Here is an 11,573-nt window from a genome sequence, read left to right on the forward strand (position 1 = left end):
TATAAGATTCACCTGCCTATACTTTGCACATGGTCCACAAGATATTAAAAGACTTTATCTACATTTCAGTAACGTATTCAACAGACTACAGCAATCCCATGGTCTACCAGTGAATAAAATGAAACACAATCCATAATAAATATTTATTGCTAAGACGTGGTTTATATAAGTAAACACACTTTATATATATAAAGTCATAGAAGAGGGCTATAATAAAATGGAAGAGGGTATTTTAATAATATTCAATATATAGGAATATTTAATGGTTCAGCCAATAACTTAAAAAGAAACATTCTGGTTTTTATTTTTTCTTTTCACTGACTTAGTTATCTCAAAATCATCCAGGAATTAAAGGGCATATAAAGTCTTTCAACCCAAACTGAGGGAGTAATTAAATAGTGTCCAACTGACCAAGAGGAATTAATTCATCTCTCCAAATGTCAAATTACTCACAGTAATTTGACTAGTTCAGTGGCTATGAAATGCACTCCAATGTGAATACGTGTGCTTATATTATGTACCATTACAGAGGAACAATGGCTTACACTTGCAAAATCTATTTTAGTGGAAACAGATGAAAACAAATGCTTTATTAACAAACAGTAAAAAACTCAACCAAATTTAAATTGTCAGCAGTAAAAATATATATAATTTTTAAAGCGATACCTCGTTTTGGCATTCTAAAGATGCTAACGCCAATTGCACTAGTCCACTCCACTCTTTATGCTTCTTTCAAACTTACAGTTTAAACATAACTAAATAACAAAATTTCACTGATTCAGACTTTACCACTTCAGAATTTTTGAAAATGTTGGCACTAGATGCAAAGAAAAGCAATACTATTTAAACTGCTGCCTATTACAACTGGCTTTTTTTAGCTTTTGCATATCTGAAAGAGTCTTCACATCAGCTTTGTGGTTACATACAGAAGCCTGGGTGGACAGTTTTGGGGGATTTTTTTCCCTTTCACTACTTTAAAGCTCTTGCTCCACGTCTTCTGACTTGGACTGTTTCTTGAAGAAAAGTCTATCATCATCTGTATCTTCATTCTTCTGTACATATGTCTTTTTTATCTTGGGCTGCTTTTAAGACTTTTCCCTGTATCAGTGGTTTCAAGCAATTTGATTATGTATTTGGGTATAGTTTTCTTCCTGTTTCTTCTGCTTAGGATTCATTTAGCTTCTTGGATCTGTGGATTTATAGTTTCCATCAAATTTCTTCAAATATGTTCCTGCCCCACTCCCTTCCTTCTAGGAATCCAATTAGACATATATCCTGGGCCACCTGAAGTTGTCCCACAGCCCACTGATGCTCTGTTTATTTATTTTCATCTTTTTTGTCTTTCATTTTGCATTGTTTCTAATATTCTGTCTTCAAATTCGCTATTTACTCCACACTAATCTCTCAATCCCTCTGAGTGTATTTTTCATTTCAGATATTGTTACTTTCATTTCTAGAGGTCTGATTTGGGTCTTCCACATTTCTCATGTCTCTCCTTAAAAGGCTCATTCTCTCCTGTACTTCTTGAACATATGGAGTATATTTATAATAGCTGTTTTAATGTCCTTATTAATTTTAGCATCTGTTTCTACAGATTGACTCTTCTCCTCATTATGCAGTCTATTTTCCTGCTTCTTTGCACACATGGTAATTTTTAACTGAATGTCAGACATTGTGAATTTTACAGGTGGAATGCTGGATACATGTGTAATATATTTTGCATTCTTATAAATATTCTTAAACTTTGCTCTGGAGTCCAGTTAGGTTATTTAGAAATCAAGTCATTTGGAAACAGCTGCTCTGTCAGACAGATCCGTAGAGGCATTCAGGCTGAGGCTGCTTTGCCCCACTACTAAAGCAATGTACCCTCCTGAGGATTCAACCCAATTGCCCAACTACTGAAAGATTTCTCCACTCGGGCTGTTTAGAATAGGAACTATTCCCAGCCCTGTGTGAGCTCCAGGAATTTTTGTCTGCTCCTTTTTGGTGGTTCTTTCCCTGCCTCAGGCAGCTTCCTCACACTCTGGCACTGACCAGTACTCAGCTGACGTCTCCAGGGGAACTCTCTACACATCTCTGGAACTCTCCATGAAGCTGTCTCCTCTCTGCTACTCAGTCCCGAGAATTCTAACTGCCTTGCTTCCCCAAAGTCCCTACTCTGTCTCCTCAACTGAGGGAGACCGCCAGGCTCTGTTTGGGTTCATCCTGCTACTGCTGCAGCCTGGAAGCTCTCGAGGCAATAACTGAAGCAATCATAAGGCTCAACTCATTTGTTTCCCTTCTCTTGGGATCAGTATCTTGTGCTGCCTATTGTTCGATGTCTGAGAATTGTTTCATGTATTTTGTTTGTTTTGTTGTTGCAGTTGCTCTTATTTAAGGTAGGAGGGTAAATCCAGTTCCTGTTATACCATCATGGTCAGAAGCGAACATCCTCTTATAGTCCTGGCCTAGTTATCTTTTAAAGGACAATTCAGAACATCTGATAGACCTGAAATTGTAGAATAAAAAGTCACATAACAGGTGTCACTGTTCAGTGAGAAAGAAATTTTGCCTTTACCTTTTATTCCCTTGTAGTAAAGTTATGTGGTAAAGAAATGAAAGCACTTAGGAACTACTAGCTTGGCCCTACATTAGTAGGCTAATCCTGCCATCCGGCCCAGGACAGAAGAGAGAAGTTGATTTTTTTTTTTTAAAGCACTGATATTTAAGTTGCTGTTTATTTTCTTTTCTATTAAATATGAACATTCCAAAAGTTATTCACAAAAAGAAAATGAATTTTTGCAACCCTTACATAAAATGATATATAACAAGTCTAAATTTCATTATTTCTGTGCAGAAAAAGTCAACTATAAAAAGTCACTTCTCTCAACTTGAAAATTTTTCTTAAAAAGAGATAAGATACTGCAACTTATCTAAAGGGCAATCATGCTGACTGGCAGCATTTCGCAATTAAAAAAAAAAACTATGCACACTGCCTGTCATCACCACCTACTACATTTGTCAGCCAAAATTCTAGAACCTGACATTTAACTTAGCCCAGCAAACAAACTTTATGTTTTTATGTTTTTAATGACCTAACTCTAAATCAAACCATATTTCCTATCTTATATATTAATAATTTGTAGGCAAAAACACAGCAAGTTTTATGTTTCCCTCATTAGAAAATGCTACCAATTTCACCCAACTTTAAAATCTTCTAGTGGCATTCTCTTTTCATTCTTCATTCCCCAAACCCAAAAATAATAACCAGCACCCTCACAACAGCACAAATAATAATTACAGTGAAAAAATCAAATGGTAAGGCTATGTCATTGGAGCAGTTATTTAATCTCTCCAAGCCTCAGTTTCCACATTGTGAAATGGGGATAAAAGCACAATGCACAGAATTAAATGAAATAAAGCATTTCTAATGCCACAGCTCCTATACTGTATGCTGACATGCTCCAGGACACTTCAGCAAACTCCCAGGAAAGCTGCAGGATATTTTAAATTGAAGGAAACATGGAGATACTCACCATATGTTGGACACTGCCCAAACTATTAGCTTGAGGTAGTTCAGAATTTTAACATCAGATTGGAATACATTCCTTTGATGATACCATATCTTTGTGAAGGTGGGTTTTCAGTGGTTGCTATGATGAAAACCAAGTACCACTTCAAAATCAATACAGAACAGGAAATGAGGATGGTTCTGTCCAATCTGATCCCAAGGTCTGAAAAGCTCTTCAGCCCACAACAGGCACACACATCCCATTAGTAAATAACTGTGGTTATTTACAAAGGAAATAAATTATTTTCAATTTGTTTGCAATATTTTTTTCAAGCAGCTACTAAAGTTGTTAGGACATAAATATCTATTGTTTGGTCCTAACTATTTTACAAACAGAACTGTGGCTTAGGGGTGCTATGAAAAACTTAATGAGACACCAAGGACACCATGAAACAATAAAGTTTAGGAACCTCTGGCTCAATGTTGTGACTAGCAGAGTAAGTCTCAGGTAAATGGCAATTATTATTACTCCTTTACAGTGGGCAGTTTCATAGAAAAAGCAAGACACTTCACATTCTGTGACAGAGAACTCCAGAATATTATTGCATAGTTTTGTGGCTCATGTTTTCATGATAAAAAAAAAAATTAGGTAGACAAAGAAATACAGATGGACAACCTGGGGTAAAACCTGGTCCAGACTAAAGTGATATGACTTGGCTATCTATTCAAGTACATGCTTTGAGCCCTGATTTGGAAAACCTGAAAATAATCTTACCACTAGACAGATAAACGCAATTAATCCTTACTACCACACCAGTATGAGATGTCAAAAAGAACAAAAGCTCCAATTTTAAAGAGTTAGGAACTTACATCCCCATCCTTTAAACAGGTGATCCATAACTTCTGTTTTTAGAATCATTCCCCATTTCCCATGTGTTGACCTTCTCTTTACTTCCTCTTCTACTTAGGATACAATTATGAAGTAAATTAGATACCTTTACTGAAGCATGAGATGGGTTGTAAAATAATGAGATGGCTTGTGAATTTAATGCATCTATCTGGCTGTCTGGCTCCTTGTCCTTCCCCTGTGATGGTCTTTTTATGTGTGTAACTGTAGAAAGACGAGGAAAACTGAACCCGAAATAAAACTGATAGATGTCTTCTTTTATCTCTTAATAAGTTAGTTTCCAAGAAAAAATACGTAGTGTTATAATTTGCTGACCATCACATTTACTGCTTACACAGGTCCAGACACAACATACTAGTCACAGAGAGCCCACTTGCTACACTGAACCACTGCTCCTTACACCAAATTTTCAGTTTAATTGCACACTTTTCTGGACTAATAATTTTGAAAAATGAGTAACACTAAAAATGGGTACACTACTAAAAACATACTAACTATTATCGAAGGATAAGAACATTTCAGAGGTTCTTTTAAATAAATAAATGCAACAAAAGAAATCAATAATGAAATTATTTTCCATCTAAATAAAAGTAACTTTAAAACAAATTATTAATAGTATTTATAGAAGTCATAAATAACAAGCACACACATTTTAACTGGCATTTCAGAAAAACCTTAATAATGTGGCTAGTAGTTATTTCCAATAGGATTTTTCAGTAACAAATCCAAACATTGTGTAATACACGTGTTTTATATCAGCAGTTCAGCCAAACAGCAATTCTTGAGGAGATAAAAAATAAATTTTATAGAAAAAGGTACCATACTTTCAAACACAGAATACTGCATTTTTGTCAACTCTGTAATCTAGTTTAGGTTAACCTTTCTGCCTATCCCACTTATGTAATGATCATTTATTCTGCAACTATGAGTAAAACGCTGTACTAAGCACTAGGGATACAAAAATTAATAAGACATGGGCCCTTTTCTCAAGGAGTACAGCAGCCAGACACAGAAACCTGAACACAACTCCACACAGTGTGAAAACACTATACTAAAAGTGCTACAGAGCATTAGTACCTGGTTTAGGCTGAGAGTTTCAAGAAAACTCATTATTGGCCCCATAATAGACAATAATAGCATTAAAATTCTGGAAACATGGTTATTTTGGAGAAAATTTGCAAGCCAAAAAAGTTATTCCATAATTTATCATCGAAAGGCCTATATAAACTATGCTCAGAAATGATCATTGCAATCTGATTGCATGAGAATCTTCTGGGGGCTGAAGCCCAGGCCTAGTACTTGTAAAAACCTCCCCAGGTAATTATATTGTGCAGCCAGGGCTAAAAACCACCAGCTCATTCACTGATTAAGTCATAGCACCATGACTGATTTAAGCTTAGAATGCTATCAACATAAAGACAGAGTCCTAAAGGTAGGAACAGCAGACACTCAGTCCCTGTGAGGATCCGTGATGGGAGATTAATTTCATTATATTTTCACTTGCACCCTATTTTTCACATGTGCTAATAATATGAAAGATAAGATTTCAAGTTGGGTATCTCATGGCACTTCTCTCATAAGCCAAGAAAATTAGGTGATTGCCAATACTCAACGGTATGTACTGCCTAAGACGTCTAATTTTTTCAACTTTACTCTTTAAAGTCAGGGCAATCAGGGCCTGTAGAAATCATACACTTTATGTACAAGAAGACTGAGTCCTGCTATGGTCACTTTCACCATCTACTTTGAAGAAAAACACCTGCATACAAGCATGGAGAGAACAACAAAACCAGCACAGAGAAGTCTCTAGCTTGTGATACAGACTAAGTTCTAGAGAAATGAAGGGAAGGAAGGGACAAGAGTGAGCTCGAGTGCGTGGGCAGGGCCGATTCTCCTGAAGGAGGAAGACTGGAACTGGCACTGACAGGCTTGGATAGGGAAGGCAGAGAAAAGCATTCTAACCGTCTTGGAGGAAGAGGGCGTAAAAAGGAACAGTATGACAAGGTTGGAAAAAGCATGGCACTTTGGGAAAGCAGTGAGGAACCACGAGAGTCTCCTCAAAGGAGGTCAACACTGGACAGACAGGCTGGAGCCAAATTATGGAAGGCCTTGATTGACAGGTTGAGGAGTTTGAACTCAATCTTATGGAAAAACGGGGTTACATTTTGATTTAATATCAAAAATGAATTTTAGAAGATTCTTCTGGTAGATGCAGTGAAATTCAAGGGGCTGGGATTGTTGAAGACAGAGAACACCCCACTATTTTCCAAGGACAGTTCTCTGAATACCATGGTCATTTTAAAAATGTGAACGTTTTAAAAATGAACACTCTGCAGCACAATACACAACTCAGTGTCACTCCAAAGTGAATGTCACATTAATTTTACAAGTCAAATGATTCATAACAAGGTCTGTTAGCTCTTAAATATTAGTATTTTAAGTGTTACTGTAAAGTTTATAGTAGGAAAGCTAATAACATACCTAAGACATTATATATCCATTTATGCTAGTTTTATGGAGAGAGGCAATATGCAAACTTTCTGAAAGAATGACTTATACAGTCTAAATCTAATAAAACTAAATAGAATTAATAAAGAGTTAAGACAACATTTTTAACATTCTTTTCCTTCAAATGAATGTTAATGCCAAAATGGTTGGTTTTAGGGATTTTTTTTTTTTAACCATTATTTGGCATAAAAGAGGGCTGCTAAAGGTTTGGAAATATTATTACCCTTGGGTTTCCTGACCTTGGAGTAAAGTATAGCAATAATCCTAATAACTATAGGTAATACATACTTTGTAATTGAAAATTTGACCTCCCACTTTTACCAGTAACCACAGTTAAAGAAACATTTAAAATTCAGACAAATTAGGAAATCAGGTAATGTCACCAAAAAACACAAGCAACTGAAAAATGTTTCACTTACTAAACCAAACATTTTCCCCCCGGATTTCTCCCCCCCACCCCCCCAGGAAGGTTAGCCCTGAGTAACATCTGTTGCCAATCTTCCTCTTTTTCTGCTTGAAGAAGATTAGCCCTGAGCTAATACCTGTGCCAATCTTCCTCCACTTCTTATATGCGGGATGATGCCACAGCATGGCTGATGAGTGACATAGGTTCATGCCCAGGATCCAAACCCAAGAAATCCACCAAAGCAGAGCATGCCAAACTTAACCACTATGCCACAGGGCCACCCCACCCCACCAGATATTTTTAATTAAGAATTCATCAGTATAAGAATTATATTTGTAGTATGAAAAAATATGCCATGCAAACTAATATTGCAGCCAGTTATATTTCAGTTTATTTAAGTATTAAAAAACAGTTTGAATGAATTAAGTCCATACTCATTGAGTATAACCCATATTACTAACACTTGTTTCTTGGAACACATATAGCTCCTTCCTGCTCATTCAAATCATGTTACTAAATGTACCAAAAATATATATTTGTCTTATACATCGTTCTTTGCTTAAGACTTTTCATTATGTCACTACCCTTTTCCCCAATAGGATAAAATTTTACTATTTTAGAGAATTAACATCAGCTTCACACTTTAACTGATGTTAATATTCTCTACGCAAAGATTAGGGTCTTATGCTTTTCACTTATTGAATCTAGAGAAAGTCTAATAGTGTAAAATATTTAGGGGCTTATATTTGTAAGTATGATTTTCAAACACTATTTTTAATTTATAAAAATATGACCAACAACTAAACTGATCCTAACATAGCAAAAATATGACAAAGAAATAGTTACCACTAGAAAGCTTCTAAAAACACAATCACATTTCAAATAATTCCAAACTGGAGTTATCTGCCAAAATCTCAAATTAAGAAAGAAATGTAATATTCAAATTAATCTTTTATTTCTAATTTTATTCTTCTGCCCACAAAATAACCCAAATCTTACTAATCTATTATTTTTCTTGTAGTGTAGTAGTCCTTTAAAATAGCTTATCAAAATAATTTTTAAAATAATGTGAAATCAATCACATATCTCACATGTAATTTTAGAAGTTGTTTACAATTCTCTTAATGAAAATATAAGGCTGTCACCATAAGACACTCCAATAATATTAGACACATAAATATTCTTATAGTCCATTACTATTACAGACCTATAAGAAATTCTGTTCATTAAAGACGTCAATCAAGTCATTTTATGGGTTTATGTGATGTGATATAAACTGCAACCATATTTCTTAGGAAAGACTTACTTTTAGAAGCAGCAGAAGAACCCAACAAAGCAAAACCCTGTAATCAAAATCTGCATCTCCCCCCACCCCCAGGAAAAACCTGCAGCAGAGGAAGAAAAGAAAATGAAAGTTTAAAAGACAGCAAGGTTTGATTAAAAGGAAATAAAAGCATAATCTGCTAGATAAAATACAGTGAGGGGGTTATCAGGGTCTTCTCTAAAAAATGGTTAAGTCTGAATTAATTCAAATCAAAACAGAGACCATCATCAGCTGGGCTATAACACGACTTACAGAGCACAGCTACAGCCCCAGACTCGAACAGGAGACATTCTTCCTTATGCCTGGTTTCCACTATGAGGCTGAAAGGTGGGGGGTCCAATTTGTGATAGACCCGAAATCCTTTGCTGAACGCCATTCTCCTTTCTTCAGAGGCAGCCCTGTGAAAACCAAGCAAAGCAAAGCAAAGCAAATGAAGCTGATGTTTCCTCCTGCAGCAAGAACTGCAAGGCATCCATAGAAGTCCCTCCCTGCCAGGTTTTGATGGGGGGGGGGGGGGGTGGAAAAAACGGAGCTGGGGAGAGAATGGTTTGTTCCAAAATATAAGTCGTCACCGAATTTGGCCAAAAGGCAAGAGGAAAAGCGACCAATTCTCCCGGCACGTCAAGGTTCTATCACTCTAAGTCCATGAACGGTTGGGTTAGGATGAGTTTTCCCGTTTACTTTATGTTTACCAAAGGGAAGAATTTTGAGCGTATTTCGTTCGGAGTTGTTTATCAGCTTCCTGCTTAGGGATTCATCGCTACGTTTTGCAAGCGAACCGATTCGGAAACTTCAAGCCGTCCCTTCGGGGGGAAAGGAGGGTCCGTTGGAGGGCAGGGAAGCGAGGCCGGTTCAAAGCTCCTTAGGGGACGGGAGGGGGACAAGGCTTAGCCCACGCGCCAGGCTCTCCGGGGCGGCGGCCAAGGGCCAGGGAAGCGGAACCGAGGACCGCCGCCCCCCGGGCCACTGCCGGCTGGGGACCGCAGGTGGGAGCCCGTACACATGAATGGTCACCCGGGAAGAGTCACGAGTCGGGACGCGGCCCCGACCGGGGCTCCTCGGAGTCCCGGGCAGTCGACCGCCCGAGAAAACGGCTCCTTCCCGCGGGGACGGAAGCGCCGAGCAGCCCAATCCGTCTATTATGCGCCAGAAAAGAGGACCCGGCGCCCGAACCGACTGGGTTCCCTTCTCGCAGGCAGGCTGACAGCCGCTGTCACCACAGCCCCCGCCCGCCACGGCGCCCCACACGGCCGGTGGTCCCCGCGCAGCCCGCCCGCCCTCGGTCGCCCCTCACCGCTCCCGCCCCCGCTGCGGCGGCGGTGACTGCCTCAGGAAGCGCCCGCCCGCGCGCCCGGCCGCCGGTGGGTCTGACCGCGGCCGCTCCCCGCCCCCCGCCGGCTGGCTCACCTCTTCCGCCGGCTCCTCCTCCTCCGTCTCCCGCAGCCGCTGCCGCCACAGCCGCCGGAGGCGTCACTTCCGCTCCAGCAGGCCCATCTCTTCCGCATTGCGCCGCGGCCGGGGGCGGAAGGGCCGCCCTTCGCGGGGGAAGGGGCGGGGCGTCAGGAGGAGGCCCCGCCCACTCCGGCCGCCCTGCGGACCCTGCGCAGGTGGGGTGCCCGCAGGCTCTGCGCGCGGTGACCTTCGCGTCCGGCGGCGCGTCCCCCAGGCCGCCGCTGCAGGTCCCACCGCTGGGGATGCCGGGAGAGGGAGGATCTGGTCTCCCTGGCCTCCTCGCGTGCGCTCTTCCGAGCTTACCAACGCTCCCCGTGGGCGCCAGGGAGGGACTCTGGGGAAAAGCTTTGGGGGCTGGGTATTGATACGTGCCCAAGATGGGTGTCAGGACCACCCCCGGCCGCCCCCACCGGCCTGACGGGCGTGGGAGGGGGCTTGGGACAGTCAGCACGCGGGACCAGCCCGGCGGCGCCTGGAGAGCTGTCCATGGTGTCTCTCCGCCAACACGCCGAGGCAGCACGAAGAAAAGCCAGCGCCTGCTTTGAACCAACTCTGTTCGCTGCCTTTTCTTCTGGTGTGTTCTGGAGCTCTCAGGAGTACTGTAGAAAAGAGTGCTCAGCAGTTCGGCGGAGAGTGGGAAATCACAAACCAGAATCTCAAGACTGAGTCAAAACATGGCTGTACTGAGGCCCAGGCAGCTATGGTGTCGCTGACTGGCGAATAGCTTTCGCCAACTGTGTGATTTCATAACTAAAGGTGTCTCATCTTTTCATTTTAGCCTCATTTTCAGCAAATCATGCTTCCTGGCAGTGTGTCCCACGGACTTCTCGTTCTGTTTCCACTTAATAGACCTAAACATCGGAATGAAGTCAAATCTAACAGCGTCAAAAGGAATTGAAAAACGAAGAACTCAGTACTCTGAGAAACTGTTTTCACTTGCCTTTGCAGTTTTTTTCCTTACCTCTTCCCCTTCTTGCTTTTGTTTTAACTGCAAAAGCAGAATTTAAATTTAGTATATTGCATAAAATCATTTCCCCCTCCATGCCCTGTCACATGGCTTAATTTAACATTTCTTCATTCATTTTAGAGAACCAGGACCCAGCCTGGTTTCAGGATACTAAAGTAGCTATAATTCATTAGAAAAGAAGCCACTTGTTTCTTAGAAGGAGATATGCAAAGACACTTGGATTTAGTTCTGAGAGCTGGAGAGGATTTCTCTCTTGTTTAGTACTATCTCCTTAGAAAAACTGTTTTGCTTTTTGTAGTGGTTACTGACAGCAAACCCAGAATTGAACTCATATTAAGATAATCAATCTACTGGCCCACAATTGCTTATTTTTCTTTCTAGAAGAATCCTTTTCAGTTGGAGATTGCATTTTATAGAGAAAACTAAATGGGAGTGAACAAGAGTGGAAATTTTCTTATTTGCCTTTTCAGATATGATGCCTCTATAGCCCTGAAGGAATGCCAGACAAGTAAGCCCTAG

At 40.3% G+C, this 11,573-nt stretch overlaps 1 protein-coding gene across 50 annotated transcripts in view; it reads right to left on the minus strand.

Annotated features, from left to right (window-relative positions):
- Positions 1–10,485, minus strand: part of SYNJ1 (synaptojanin 1) — an 88,298-nt gene extending 77,813 nt beyond the window's left edge. For 19 of the 50 annotated variants that reach the window (XM_070597174.1, XM_070597129.1, XM_070597156.1 and 16 more), the window contains exons 1-2: positions 10,043–10,197; positions 8,888–9,033 (exon numbers count right to left, since the gene is read on the minus strand). In XM_070597174.1, the coding sequence (XP_070453275.1) occupies positions 8,888–9,033; positions 10,043–10,140 (244 nt within the window). In that variant the 5' untranslated portion in view covers positions 10,141–10,197. Of the gene's footprint in view, positions 1–8,887; positions 9,034–9,929 lie in introns of all 50 variants that reach the window. The other 31 variants (XM_070597145.1, XM_070597140.1, XM_070597138.1 and 28 more) reach the window with 8 other exon arrangements.
- Between the last annotated feature and the right edge of the window lie 1,088 nt (positions 10,486–11,573).

Source organism: Equus przewalskii, chromosome 27 (genome assembly GCF_037783145.1).
Source record: "Equus przewalskii isolate Varuska chromosome 27, EquPr2, whole genome shotgun sequence".
Lineage (NCBI taxonomy): Eukaryota > Metazoa > Chordata > Mammalia > Perissodactyla > Equidae > Equus > Equus przewalskii.